This window comes from Hypomesus nipponensis, chromosome 23, assembly GCF_054491055.1.
Source record: "Hypomesus nipponensis isolate SF chromosome 23, ASM5449105v1, whole genome shotgun sequence".
NCBI classification, from domain to species: Eukaryota; Metazoa; Chordata; class Actinopteri; order Osmeriformes; family Osmeridae; genus Hypomesus; species Hypomesus nipponensis.
The window spans coordinates 18102451-18118521 of record NC_140383.1 but is presented as its reverse complement, the minus strand read 5'-3'; the positions used below and the strand labels follow the sequence as shown (position 1 = coordinate 18118521).

General features: G+C 42.0%; 1 protein-coding gene across 1 annotated transcript in view; it reads right to left on the bottom strand.

Annotated features, from left to right (window-relative positions):
- Window positions 1–16071, bottom strand: part of hibch (3-hydroxyisobutyryl-CoA hydrolase) — a 107546-nt gene that overhangs the window by 54592 nt on the left and 36883 nt on the right. Inside the window, exon 7 of the mRNA XM_084689869.1 lies at window positions 4683–4761. Within this exon, the coding sequence (XP_084545995.1) occupies window positions 4683–4761 (79 nt within the window). The remainder of the gene's footprint in view (window positions 1–4682; window positions 4762–16071) is intronic.

Genomic DNA, 16071 nt, shown 5'->3' with positions numbered 1-16071 from the left:
ACCCCCCAGTCCTCAAATAGAGGTAACTAGGTGGAGCTTCTTTCTTTTCTTGCTGAACATGACCCAGACTTGCATTACCACCTGTCCACTAACAGGGTGTTTACTGGGACATCAGGCAAAATACAAAACAACCTCATTTATGCTATTGCTGAAGTGATGGGAGAGGAGATCAAAATAGAGATCAAAATGGAGATCAAAGAGGCCCCTTTTGTAGCTGTGATGGTTGACGAAACCACAGACGTGGGTAACATGGCACAGCTCGCACTCGTCCTGCGCTTTGTGACGGCAACTGGTGTCAAGGAGCGTTTGATGCGTGCTGATGATCTTGCCGCTCTTATTTTCAATTTCTTCGAAGAATATGAATGTTGTCTGGACAAAGTTGTGGCACAGTGTTACTATGGCGCAGCAGTAATGGCATCTGGACTAAATGGAGTGCAGGCCAAAGTTAAGGAGAGGGCACCTATGGCCTTATTCATTCACTGTTATTCACATCGTCTGAATTTAGTTTTGACTCAAGGGGCCTCAAAGCTCAAACAGTGCAAGGTCTTTTTTGCCAACCTGAATGGCCTAGCTGCGTTCTTCTCCAGATCCCCGAAACGCACACGATTACTGGATGACTTGTGCAAACGGCTTCTTCCTCACGTTGCGCCAACGCGGTGGCAATATACATCAAGATTGGTGAATGCAGTCTTTGAGAAGAGAGTTGCGTTGAAGGAGTTGTTTGATCACATCTTGGAACACCATGATGAGTATGACAAGGACACTGTGCTTTGTGCAGATGGATTTAATGCACGTCTGGATGATTGAGTTTTTCATTGGATGTTCAATTCTGCATGGCAAGGGTAAACGAGTTTTGTGACACAGTTGAGCGAGCTAGGGGCAAATTCAGTGAGATATATGAAGAAACAGTGAGCATCTCGGGTGGTCCAAGCTGGCGCAGAGGTCAAGGCGCGGCGCAAGGCGACCTGCGTGCACACTACCAACAACTTCACATCAGCATTCTGGACAACATTCTTTCCCAGATACGGAATCGATTTCACGACCACGAAATGTTGATGTTTCTCTCCCTTCTCGACCCCCAACACTTTCAGACATACAGGAAAAAATTCCCGCAAACAGCTTTCTCCAGCCTAACACAGAGCCACGGAACACTGTTTGACCTTCCCCGACTTAAAACAGAACTGACTGTGATGTATGCCATGACTGAAGGGAAAAGTCCCGTTGATCTCCATCATTTTCTTTGGAGCAAAAATCTGAGTGAGAGTATGGGACAGCTTTATGCACTGGCCTGTTTGGCTGTAACTATCCCTGTGTCCACTGCTTCTGTTGAGCGGTCATTCTCAGCATTAAAGCGAATTAAAACTTATGCCAGAAACACGACCGGACAGACACGACTCTCAGCATTAGCCTCCATTTCCATAGAAAAGGACCTTTTGATGGAACTGAAACGCACAGATAAACTGTACAGCAGAGCCATTGAAGTTTTTTTGAAAAAAGAATGGATTTTATTTTCAAATAGGTGCTGTGGAGAAGATCCGTGTTGGTAAGTGCAAGCATTTAATTTTGTATTTTGAATGACTTCACTCACAGGTCACAGCTGCGCCAACATGTTCAATTGTTCAAATATTCTCAAAAACAGATGCTAATACTTTGATTTTCAATGAATAGTTTGTTTCATTTATCGTCTTGTTGGTGACTTATGTGAAACGGCGATAATGCGCAGTTTATTGGACAAACTTGTTTAAGCTCGCGTACTTTTGGTGGACTTTAGGGGACAAAATTTGTTGACTCATCTCTTATAATCGCCTTTTATTTTTGAGTTTTGACAGTATCCGTGATCTTAGTTTCCTACTCTTAATTGTGAATGCAGGGAGTCAGATGGCTGAGCAGTTAGGGAATCGGGCTAGTAATCTGAAGGTTGCTAGATTGATTCCCGGCCGTGCCAAATGACGTTGTGTCCTTGGGCAAGGCACTTCACCCTACTTGCCTCGGGGGGATTGTCCCTGTACTTGCTGTAAGTCGCTCTGGATAAGAGCGTCTGCTAAATGACTAAATGTAAATGTAATGAATGCAAGCTTTTTGATTTTCAATGCTCCGGAAATTAAGCGTTGCTCGACTAGCCTATATTAAAGTGATGTAATGTGTAAGTGTGATTCTGTATGGATTCTCCAGCTGTGGTGTCAAATTGATGCTATTGTGAGGTGTATTAGTTTAGGTAGGACTAAGTATGATGTCACTGAAGGCCTAGGCGTGAAATGCACGGCCCGCCACTGGACCTCTGCAATGCTGAGGACATGGTTAAAGTGATGGCACCTGTCAAAGTTATGACCACAGTCATGTGCGAGGATGAGCAGCTTACAATTTCCATGATTGCAAAACTGAAGAATCACTTTGAGGCAAATACTGAGGACACAGGGCTCATTAAGGAAATGAAGGTGTTCCTGGATGATTTTGAGAAGCGGTACACAAAAATTGAAAACCTGTTGTACATCGCATCAGCTTTGGATCCACGCTTCAGAACCCTGCCTTTCCTGAGTGACCGTGAGACGGAGAGGATTTTCTTGTCCATTACAGATGAAGCTACAGACCTGCATGATAAGGTAAGCTTCCGCTCCCTTTTACAAATGAACTGTCTAAATACAAAATATTTTCTTGCATTATTGTTATAGTATTGTCTTTTCTTTCCTATCGTCATTATATTGCAGTCATATTATTGAGTGTCAGTCAATGATGGGCTACTGCATTGAACTAGCCAACTAGTTAATCCAAAATGTTCATTTTCTGTGATGATAAACATCCACCAGGTTAGTGGTTACTCATCAATAATCATCCCTGTTATTTTGTCCTATTACTACTAGAAAGTAGAGGAGAGCCATCCCAGTCCGAGTGATCCTATGCAAGACTCAGATCAGAGAGACCCCACTTCTGTCCAGTCCAGCCCAGTCCAGGTCCAGGATCAACCAAGAGGTGCGTTTTTGCATTCTGCATTTACATTTAACACAGCCGCTGTTACATTTAAAGTAATGTTTAATGGTAAATGTTATCAAGTGTCATCATGGCAAAACCAAATGAGTGGCGTAATATACTGTAATTGTGTTGCATGTCAGGTGACTGTCCCCCTTGTAAAAAGAAGAAAAGTACAGCACTGGACCAGCTGTTTGGAGAAACCTATGAAGTAGTAAGACCATCAAGAAGCTCCAGGGAGAAGGTCAGCGAGGAAATACTGAGCTACAGAGAGAGAATCCTTCTACCCCTAAATGGCAATCCACTGGAGTGGTGGAGAGCACAGGTGGACTTACCATTGTTATCAGATCTTGCAAAAAGATACCTCTGCATACCAGCTACAAGTGTAGCAGCAGAAAGAGTGTTCAGTACCGCAGGAGATATTGTTTCCTCTCAACGCAGTGTACTTAGGGGTGACCATGCCGATCAATTGATTTTTCTTAAGAAGAATCTTGAAAAACTTGAGCACAAATAAATTATTAGGAGGTAGCTAATGAATATCAGCATACACTAAATGTCTGACAAGAACATACATCTAACTAAAGAAGAAAACTGAATCTGAAGAAAGGGATTGTATTTGTACTAATATTATTAATTTTTTTTTTCTTATGCTGTGTTTGGCAGCCATTTGTGCCATTATATCCAAGTAATAATATAGGCCAGGATGGCAGTTTTGTGTTTAAACAAAATACGTTTTTACAGATATTTCCTATTTCTGCTTACAGTTCGCAGCTTTACTTTGTGTTTGCAGTGAAAGGTTGCACATAATGTTATCACTTTCTTGAGTCTGTATGATTTGCAGAGGCACTTAATTTGCAGAAGCATTTATTTGTAAATATGAGAAAAGGCCAAGGTCTAGCTCTGTTTTATTTTATCTTTGTATTGTCATCCCTCAACAAGGGACTTCTTTGGGTATAGAAAATATATTTTATTTTACTATTTTATTTAATATTACATTTTTTCTAATATATTTTATACCGAAATGTTCTTTTTAATTTCCTTATGGTGTATTCATTTGGCTGCAATGTGTGCCGTTACTGAAATTTATTTTTTATTTGTATATGTGAGACAAACTACAAACAGACTAATTTCAAAATAAAATGTTTGTTCATATTCATTGAAGAAATTAAAAGAACTTTCAGAATATTTTCAATTAGTGAACTGTATCAAATCGCACTGAATCGTTTTTTATCAACATGCATCTTTTCGGTAACACTTTAGATGAGTTCCTAATTTATTAACCAATTTGTTACTTATTAGTTAACGGTTTGTTCACCATTAGTTATTTGTTGTTCATACAAAATGTATCATTAGTAAAGCATTAGTAAAGCTAACCCTTAACCTAAACTCTAGCCCTAAACCCGAACCCTAACCCTAACTGTGTGAACAAATGCTTTACTAATGATACATTTTGTATAAACAATAAATAACTAATGGTGAACAAACCGTTAACTAATAGGTAACAAATTGGTTAATAAATTATGAATTTGGTGAGCTCATCTAAAGTGTTACCATCTTTTCTTGTATTGTATCGTGCCTATGTATCGAGATACGAATCGGATCGTCTTTTTCATGAGAGATTTACACCCCTAGTACCTTGTGATTAATATACAATTGATCACGTCTTAATCATGCACAGTCTGAACTTGGAATTTCTTCCATTGCCACGATTGTCTTACCAATTGCTGTCTCTGGCATGGCAAAAAGCGTTTTCTCCGTCGCCACCCTAAAACGCCCATGGACGGAGAGGCCAACACCCTAAGAGAAGGAAAATAACAAAAATGTCATGGGTGTAATGGGCTCAAGGGGTTGAAGCATCAGCAGACTGATACAAATTGTAAAATATATGAGAAAGACTCAGAGGAGGAGATACGAGAGGGTACGAAGGGAGGACATATGCATAACCCATTAATACGGCATACATTTGATCTTGACATGGACAGAAAGGTGAACTTTGGCTATCAGATGGGCAATGCCAAGTTTGGGGTTAAACCTTTTGACCTTCTCGCTGTGTAATGTCATTTATAAGCCAAGGACAAATGCCAGAAATTCCCAACTCTGCTACAGAAGCACTACACTGCGTGACTGTGTATACACATCAGGACTGCAGCATGCTGTTGTGGTTTGTTACATGAACCCATGGTGAACTGGTCCTCTGCATATGTATTTTGGCCTCACGTTCATATAGTTGTACCTGGCTGAAGCTAGCAGTGCACTGAGGAGAACCTCGAGTGAGACAAAGACAGGGTTTCACAGACAGTCAATGCAGAGACAAAGCCATCAGCTTATGGGTGGGATGCTGAGCAAGCTACTCTATCACTGCAACAGACAATTAGGATGCGGTATTCAGTATTCAGTTCTCCAGTAGACAAGGTCCGAGTCTGAGGAAAACTGACCTTTCATAGATTTACAAACATTCCTCAAGGACTACACGACTCATGGACACTTCGATGACAGTAATTGATGTCTTATAATGTGTGCTTTACTCTATTTTAGAATGTGATTTTAATTGATATTTGATTGTAACTTCCCTTCAGGTAAAGATAAATCGGTCTCCGAATCCAAATAATTATATTCTACTAACAAAACCATTTATCAATGTTCTATAGTTATCATGGTATTATAGATATCAATTTTATATATTTAAAACCATTGAAATTGAACCCTTTTTTAACCTTTAGATGCGTGACTTCTAAATATTTCCAACGCTTCCACCAGAGTGAATTATTTTTCCGAAACGGAAGCTAGCTAGCTTTAGCTAGCTTCCGTTACCTAGCAACCTAGCATAATACTCGTAGCAATGCTACTACCTGCTAGTGTTACTTGTTAGCCTCCTAATTGTACATTTTGAAGCCATACTATAGCGTTTGTCATATAGTTTTTGTCTATCAGAAAATAGTTCACACGTGCGACGCTAAGCTATGTGGCCCGCTTTCGAACGACCATATATGTGCGGCGCTACTCCTTAACGGGTTAAAACAGGCTTTTTAAATGTACTTATTACAACCAAGTATTTTAGTAGCTTTACTTTCCACTGGGTTACACCCTCTCCCTTCTAAATGTCAGACTTAAACTGAACTATTAACTCAACATAAAGGGAGTAGTGTGAGTAAGTATAGCTCTCTAGTCTAGCTCTTCCTAATTTTAATAACAACACCTCTGTAAACAAAGGTAATCAGGTTGATCTCTTGCTTTACCAGACTCATCATATGTAAGTCTCATTGGTTTAACTGATCTTTTTGGTCGAGTCTGTTTAGGAGCCACTTCTGTTTTAAAGGGGCGATGGATTGCAAAACCGATTTTACCTTGTCATAGTTGAATAAAGACAGTTTGGTGGGTAAAATGAACATACAGTGAACCTCAAAGTCCATTGACACCTCTTTCCTATGCCAATCTCAAAATGAAAAAATGTGGCTGTAAAACGCTAGCTTTTCAACAAAGCCTGACGTCAGTCCGGGGACCGCTTTTTTTGGCTCTGGTTGGCTCTTTGTCACGCCCCAAAATTTACATCCAGACCAGCCCACTTGCCCAGTCCGAGGTAGCGTAGATCTCCGATGCTAGTTTAGCTGCGTGCTGCTCTGTGTAGGCTACTTCTAAGCAATTACAAAGAATAATGTTTTGAAGTATATCAAGGATATTGAAAATGGACCAAGGTCGTAAATGCTGTGTTCCAGGCTGTACAGGGAAGGTTAACACTCATAGTCTTCCTAAGGAGCCAAACATTCGACAGGCATGGCTGCTGTTTGTCTATGAGAAGATCCCGGCGAAGTTCGACACTCAATTATTCATTTGCTCTGAACATTTCACCCAAGACAGTTTTGACAACCTTGGACAATTTCAAGGAGGATTTGCTAAGAAGCTGAACCCGTAAAGAGGTGCTGTTCCAACCGTATGCTCATCGCAACCGCAAGCTGTAAGTACAGTATGATTTTGTTGGTAACAGTTATTAGCAATGCTAACGTCTCCTGTATGTAGCATAGGTAGAATGCTAAATAAGTTTCTAAACACATCAACATACTTTACTTAGCAAATGACTCTAGCTAGACTAGCTGTAGTCGGCATTAGAAGGGAAGTTTCCGAAAAAATAGCCAGAAAACGGATTGCAGTCAGGCCTATTGCTAACGCCTGTCTAGATTATCTATTTGAAAGAACTGGAGAAAGGCAGGTGCTAGAAACAGGATACGTTAGCAGTGCTAATAACTGTTACCGACAAAATCATACAACAGCTTATGGTTGTGATGAACGTAAGGTCGGAACACACCTCTTTTCAGCAACAGCTTCATAGCAAATCCTGCTTTACATTGTCCCAGGTTTTCAAAACCGTCCTTGGTGAAATGGTTCGCACAAATGCGTCGAGTGTCGAACTGCACATGGATCTTCTACGCTACGGTATAGACAAACATCAGCCATGCCCGTCTGGTCAATGTTAGCTAGACTCAAGCTCATCTGCTTTTTATTAACGTTGATTTGCAAGGAATGCAAGAACACCAGACTGTAGGCATGTAAACTAGTTTAGCTTGCTAACGCAAGAGCATAGGTAGAATGTGTGATAATTTAGCCTCGTTTATTGGCAATGGGGCTAACGTTGTTTCATGTTCCTGACTGTGTTTCATTCAAATAAATAACCTGTTCTTATGTGAATCTACAATTCACAATGTCTACAATTCACAATGCATGTTTGTCCAGATCTTTGTCAGGTTATTTTTCAGCAAGATATCTAGAGCTAGCTAACTGAATCTGAGTTGAATCACAATATAGTTTGGTTGCTAAGCTGTAACGTTCTACCCACCCAAGTCAATCCAGTTTACTTCGACAACAGAAGTGGAAACAACTAACGTTCTAGTTATCTCGTCAATCTGTTGAAAAAAGTGTTGTGTAGACACTAGATTTATTTGCACGTTTGTATTTCAAGTCTTGTTGTTGGCCGTGTTGCATTTTTGCTCCCCAGCTTCACTCGTAAACCAACCAATCAGCGCACAGCTCATCGAAATATAAATGAGCAAACCATAAAAGGAGAAAAGCTAGTGTTTTTTCCCTGAGAACATTTCAGAGGATCTATCAGGGGGCCGAGAACAGCACCCGGGCCACTTTCAACCCAACCAATGTTACATACCCTATTCGGAGACCTTAACGAGCAGTGTGAAATACTCCAAAAACCCAGTCAATCACCCCTTTAAGACTACTAGCCTCACCTCATCATCGCTGGAAACTGGCTCAGGCTCTGAATCAGTCTCTTGTGCAGTTTCGGGGTTCTTCCTGCACAGAGTGTTCTGTCTCCGAAAAGGCTGTCACTTTCTTGAATCTGAGGATTCACTTTCTTCTGGTACCTGATAATTAGTAACCACTGTCTTTCCCTTATTACCAGTGCCTGCTTGAGTCCTAGGTCTTGACGGAACATTGTCATCGTTGTCCAACACAGAAATTCTCACACACTCTCATATGGGCAAAAGTTTATCTCTGTTTAGGGTTTTCAACTTCCCTTTCCTGCTCTCAGGCTTCAGCTTGTAAACAGGTAGGTTTGGCATCTTCTCTTCGACAACATAGGGAATGTCACACCAACTATTATGAAGCTTGTGTTTCCCTTTGAAAGCTAGGTTTTTAAGCAACACTGTCGCCAGGCTCTAGGTTTTGAAATGTCACTTTTGTAATATGCTTTTGTTACGCAGATGTGTTTTGTCTGAGGCTTCTGTAGCCATCTGATAAGCCTTCTACAGATTTTGTTTCAGCTTTGCCACATAGGACCAGTGCTGAGGTTGTCATCGGACTGCGTCCTGAAGCACACATCCACTGGGAGTCGGGCTTCTCTCCCAAACATAAGAAAGTATGGAGAGTATCCCATACAGTCGCATTTCGTGCTGTTGTAAGCATGCACCAAATGTACAATATGTTGGCTGCACTGTCGTTTCTTCCCTTGATTCAGTGTTCCCAGTATGGACAATAGTGTTCAGTTAAACCTTTCCGGCTGGGGGGTCACCCTGCGGATGGTAAGGGGTTGTTTGTGATTTTGCTTATGCCCATCCCCTTCAGCAGTTTTTTGATCAATTTGGAATCCCGTCACTGATCGGAAAGGATTCGTGTTGGAAGTCCATAATGTATAAAATACTTCTCAACCAGAATCTTAGCAACAGTGAGAGCTTTTTGATTTTTTGCAGGGAAAGCTCATTATCCCGGCCAAACCCTCCATCTCCCACGACCTCTCAATCACCCTGGGATCTGCGACGGTGACCCCCTCATCCTCCGCCAGGAACCTTGGGGTTACCATGGATGACGAGCTCTCCCTCACGGCCCACATTGCTGCAGTCTCCCGGTCGTGTAGATTCACCCTCTACAACATCCGGAAGATCAGGAGATACCTGTCTGAGCACTCCACCCAGCTGCTTGTCCAATCACTTGTTGGACTACTGCAACTCCCTGCTCGCCGGTCTCCCAGCATGCGCAACCCGCCCTCTTCAGAGGATTCAGAACGCAGCGCCCGCCTGGTCTACAATCTACCCAGACGCTCCCACGTTACCCCGCTCCTCATCTCCCTCCACTGGCTACCCATAACGGCCCGCATCAGATTCAAGACCCTGGTACTGACCTTCCGAGCAGTGAACGGGACTGCACCCAACTACATCAAGTCTCTCCTGCAGCCTTACACCCCCACCCGCCACCTCCGGTCTTCTTCAGACATCTGCCTGGTGGTCCCACCGCTCAAGACCGCCCGGTCCCAACACAAGTACTTTTCCTGCCTGGCACCCCAGTGGTGAAATCAACTCCCCACCTCCATCAGAGCCACAGACTGTCTCACCACCTTCAAGAGAAGGCTCAAGACCCACTTGTTCCGGGAGTACAATGGTACTTAGGAATGGTTTGCTGAACCCAATGCTAGTTTCCTCAAGGATCACAATGACTCTTGCTTAGACTGTTGCTCTTGTTGGTTAGTGGTAGCTGATTTAAACTGTTGTATTCTATTTTAGTTAATCCTATTTTTATTGCTTTCCTACAGGTACACTTGCACTTAGAGATACATGTTGTTTAATTGTAACTTGCTTAACTACATGCTATTATGGTTTCTTACCTTTAGCACTTATTTTTTGGTTGTTCACAATGTGTGCTTCTTGTTTTTGGCTACCCACAATGCTTTGGGGCTATCTTGTTGTTATTATCAGTGACCTATGCACTTGTAAAGCTCTCTCTTGGAAGTCGCTTTGCATAAAAGCGTCTGCTAAATGAATAAATGTAAATGTAAAGCCTGGGCATATCGATAACATTTCACTAATGACCAACACATTACTTATTCTTTTCAAATCCGGTTCCATAGAAAGGAAATCAATACACACAAGGTTCATTGGCCCAGAACTCATTATCTGGTGCAAAGAAGAAGCTTTTTGGCCAGGGCTTTTCCTTAGAATGCACTCTTATATATTGCTCCACATCAGCAGTCATCTTGGGCCAGTAGAAATGGCTTCTTATCATGTCAGTGGTCCTTTCTGCAAATGACCTAGGTCATTGTGTATGGACTTCAGTACCACTGGTCTAAACTCAGCCACTAGCACAAGCTGACAAATCTTCTTTCTTGAATGGTTTTGGCTGTAGCGGTGAAGAAGTTAATCATTCTCCATGACCAAGTTCTTAATTTCTCTCTTCATTGACAAGATTTCCTGATTTGGGACAAGATCATTGGCCCATTTACCGTGCTTCACAGCCTGACTCGTTGGTCCGATCACAGGGTCTTGTGTTTGAGCCAGGATTAGCTCTTGTCTGGACAACTGTCCCAGTGTGTTCAACTGCACACTGGCAGGGTAAGCATATAATGTCAGGCACACACTCAGGGGAAGCTCCAAGTTGCTCCACATACTTTGGAGAGGCTTGTGAGGATCCCAGAACGCCAATCTGCTGACAGATGGACTTGACACTAGGCCAAGAGACACTTTGCCAGTCTGGATCCTCTTCTGTCGGCTCCATACTTGATAGTAGATCTGCGTCAATGTTGTTCCTGCCAGGTCTGTCGATGATGTCAAAGTTATATAGACTGACATATCATACAGCCAACATGTCCAGTAGCGTTGAGTTTTCCGGATGTAAGAACATATGTGAGAGGATTGTTATCCGTACAAACTGTAAAACGGGCTCCATATAGATAATTGTGGAACTTTTCAACAATTGCCCACTTGAGAGACAAGAACTCCGGTGGATGGGGTAGTTCTTTTCCGAAGAACTCAGCTTTCGGCTGGCAAACGCCACCGGTCTCAAGCCTTCTGGGAACTCTTGATTAAGAACTGTGCCGAGTCCAGAAAGACTGGCCTACACATGTAAGGTATACGGTTTGCTAGGATCACCAAAAGCCAGAACTGGGGCATTGGTGAGGCAGTGCTTGCTTTCTCAAATGCATCTGTGCATGACTGATCCCACCTCTATCCAAATGGTGCACGTTCATCCCAGTAAACCTCACTTTTCCCCTTTTATTTCTTTCCATGCTGTGTTGGCGAATACCCCTTCGTTAGCTCAGTTAGAGGGCGAACGTTGGATGAGTAGTTGTGAACAAATCTGCAATAGTATCCACAGAAGCCTAAAAACGACTGCAAGGTCGTCAGGGTTGTAGGCCTGGGCCAGGTGGTAACAGCCTCAATCTTTCCAAGATCTGCGGCAACACCATCAGCAGACACAATGTGGCCCACATATTTGACCTTTTTCTAACAGAAGTGGCATTTGTCAAGCAAAATCTTGAGTCCAACTTTTCGCAGTCGGTCTAGGACTTTCAGGAACCTCTCCTCTTCCAGTGACTTTCCAAAGATGATCAGGTCATCGAGATAGACCAGTACAATGTGCAACATGTCCATTCTCTCCGCAACGGTAACAGATGTATTTCTTTGAGTCGGTTGATTGTCTTGTCGCAGATGTATTTGACTTCTTTGAGTTCATTTTCTGGGTTAATTGTCTCACTTGTTTCTTAAGAGCTTCTACTTCAGGGTCCCTAGTAGTCTTAGTGATTGGGGATGAGAAATGGCTTTTCATCCCTTTCCTCTGTGACTTGGTGAGGTTTTGTCCCCAGAGTAGCAAACGTTGACTTAATTTCCTTAATCTCAGCTCTTAGACTTTGTATCTCTGACTGTTTGTTTTCAGGCTGTGGTTTGACATGGGGGGGACATAGTTTAGCTCTAGAGGACTTCTATTCTTCTTCCGGATTTCCCATAGTAGTTCAAGGAAAGTTGGATGGTTAACCTTCCTTTCCCTCAGTCCCAGTTGGATTAACATCAGGTTAGCATCTACAGCCCCTTTAAGTAGTTGTTCTACACAAGCTTGATCCTTGCTACTGGCTGGGAGGCCGCCACGTTGTACTACTTTGGACAGGCAGCGCTCCAATCTCCTTGAAAGAAATCTGATAGTTTCTCTCCAGACGGTTGTCGTTGCAGTCTAAAAGTGAAATACAAGTCATCTCCTGATTCAGCCAGTCCAAATACGCTTTCTATAGCTTCTAAGCATTTCTCACCAGGGTCAGATGAACGCACTGCCTTCACTACTTCCAATGCCTGGCCTTTTAAGCTTTCCATTATCCTTCTGTGTTTCTCTTTTGGTGGGCAATCACTCTCTTCCACCATCAGGTAAGCCTGTTCCATCCAATGGTCGAATTGCTCTTCTACTGCTGGAGTGGGTACAGTACCTGAGAAAATGCGCAGGCGACGATAGCTTCCACACTCTCCAGAGGGGGCTTCATGTTTTGTCTAGCAGGTCACCAACTGCACAAAGAATGGATTCAACGGACAAGCGGGCTGGCTCTGAGCTGGTGAATAAAGCCTGCAGATCTTCTACAAATTTTCCCTCGGCTAGAAGCAGAGCATTCAGTTTACTGTTAAAATCTTCCGAAGTTCCTTGGTTCCCCAACACAGTGTAGATTGGCCATGCTTTTAACCCTTCTGCTGGGAACACTTCAGGGGGCACATCTAAATCAGAATTTTTTTCTCTGCATTCACAGAGTACCATGAGTTCACTTAGTGTCTCACTTAACGTCCTTCCTCTCACACGCACTTGACCTAGACAATTTATAGTCTGTAAAGCGTTGTCAATTTCTGCTATTTCTGTGTCCTCAGGAACCACTGTCATTAGGTAATGACTCTCGTCCAGTGCTTCTCCTCGACACTAGTTCCTTATTTTGTTTGTGAAAATAAATTAATGCTGACTACACTAATTTATCTACTTGAAACTGAGGTATTTCAAATGTTTTTTTATATCCTAAGTTTATCATCAAGCAGTGTTTCCCACACAGACTTATTTGTGGCTGTGCGCCACAGAATCAACACCGGCCGCCACATATTGCGTTTTGTCATTATAATTTTTTTTAACGCTATTTAAAACACACAGCGTATTCATTCAGCTGCATTTCCTTTCCCTGCTCTCCCTTTGTCTCTGTTACTCACGCGTCTCTCTCTCATACACACACACAGTCACAACGTCAGCACAGGTTAGCAACGACGCATAGATACGCCGTTTAGTAAGACAGCAATATCAGCGAGCCTTCAGCATTAGTATCATAGCTACCTGCACATATGCAGAAATTGTTTACAATATTTTCAGGCTTCAACCAGTGCTGCTCAAGCAGAAAGACAGGGTCAGGGAGAGAAAGAGATAGATTTGTTAGGCATTGAAGAAAGAGTAGGAGAGGAGGACAGCATCCAACATGCTGCTGCGAGAGAGCCAGCTAAAGCAACAGACGAGGGGGACAAACAGATGTAGAAACAGGCAGGTAAGAAAGCAGGTCTCAGGACAAGGGAACTCATTTCTAGTCTTTGGTTTCTGGCAGATAGGACTTTAATGGGGTGTGAATTTTGTATAGGGTGTTAAAAGTGTGGATTTTGGGTTGGGCGTGTGGATTTTGGGTTGAGCATGTGGATTTTGTGAAGGTGTGAATCATTTAATCATGTATTAATATTTCACATAATAAAGTACTGTGTAACAAATTATTAACAAAGGAATTATTGTCAGACCCCCCGGTCTGACATGGAAAATACCCCCCCCCCCCCCCCCTTCCCCAGTCAGACATGGGGCGACCCCCCACAAATTGCTTTCTAATCTGTGGGAAACACTGATTAAGACTAAGACTCATTAGTGGCTAGAAATTCAAAACAATCTCAGCGATGCCTCCATTTATGTAGCCCACTTATCCCCTATGAATTGTAGAAGGGCCCTGAGTTCTTATTATTCCATTTAATTAACTAAATATTATTTCGAATTCCCTTTTAGTAAATCTTGTATTTATCAACTATGAAAATAACCAATGTTCTAAACCTATTTTCTTATAGTATATATTTATCTAATTATAACACTTTACACCACTAACTTCGGGTTAGGTATTCACCTCTAAATACAACCATAAACCTTAATAATTTACACTCACAACTCAGGTAAATTTAAACATAAACCACATAGTATAATTCAACATAAAGAGCAATACCTTTGAATCAATGTACCTTTAGACAATATGCTTCAGCATGACCCCACACACACACGCTAGCAGGCCTAATGTTATAGCAAACAGTAAACCCCCATTGCAGGCCTGTTTTGATAAGTTGCGGTGAGACCCAAAACGATGGTCACTTTACTCTGTGAGCAAAATAAAATAAGGTACATTATAACCTTGTTGATCTGTGTCTGTTATGCACCGATCTTGGCAGAAGTGCATGACAGAACAGAATGGCTATGTCCACGTGCATAGGCGTCGATGCTGCGTAGGCTATTCTACCCAAAGGAGTCGGCACAATGTCCGAGTAGCTCCTATCGTCCGCTATATTAAACACTCCAATTTGTTGCGTCAACATCAGCAAACAATTAACTTTACAACCCTCGTTTTAGCTTTGTTAGCTAAACAGTGGCCAAAAGTCCAAGTTCAGTGTTAGCATTCCAGTTAAGCACTAGCTAAAAGTCCATTCACTGTACTACAGTAATGAAAATAATCACGGTTAAACAAGCGAGCGTTCATACAGACTTTCAACTTTGAGTAGAAGATTTCTCGGCTTCTTTCACAAGCAACATATATGTCCTTTCTTTGACTTTTGCTTGGACAATCACGAGAAAAAAAAGTTACACTTCTGTACAGTATTCTCGAACTTGCTCCTACCGCTTTCAACCATGAGCGGGGGATCCAACTATTATCTTTTTGCTCTTCACATCTCGACGTCTACACTCTTCAAAACAAACATTCATAAATCATTCTTCCTAGTTACTAACATTTAATTCTCGCAATGGTATCTTTCTAAACAATTTGTCCACAGCATATTTCACATCATTAATTGTAAACATTAACTTTATAATGTATAACCATTGAAATGTAACCCTTTAAAAAAAAATAGGCCATCTTTTTAAATGTATTTATTACAACCAAGTATTTTAGTAGCTATACTTTCCACTGGGTTACACCAATAAACACAGAACACAGGGACACACATAGGGCAGGCAAACTTAGACTGGGGCATGGGCGTGGGTAAGATATTTATACTGACTACATTGCACTGTAGGGCACCTGTCCCGATCATAGTTCAAGTTGTGTTAAGTTAGCATGGTTAAGTTGTTGGTGCAAATTGCATTTTCCAAAAACAGCCTGAAAGATGTATTCATGGTTTTTCCAGGTCAAACAAAGAACAAGTTATCCTCTGAACAATGCAATGCCCGAGATTACACTATTCATTCTATTTAGTCCATGGATGTATGAACGTATGACAAAAATGTACGCCAAACACGCAGAAGGCATGCTTGAAAGTTGACACAACTACTTGTGAAAAATTATATTTAAGGATTAAAATTCATTTTGGCGGGTGTTAATAAAAACTTATGAGCCAGTTTGGCCAGTGATGCATGAGGCATTACATGCATGATACATAAGGCTCTGTTCTCCCTTTATCCCCCTGGCAGTACTTCCTACATTTCCCATGAACACTGGGCCGTAATGCTACGTGATGACGTTTCATACGCCCAGTAGGTGCGTTCGACATGGACTGACTTCATGCAGGCGGCTGACTTGAGACAGTGAATTCTGGTTAGACTTTTTGTCCGACTTGAGACAGCGCCGAGGCTAAGTCACTGTGACGTAGCCAT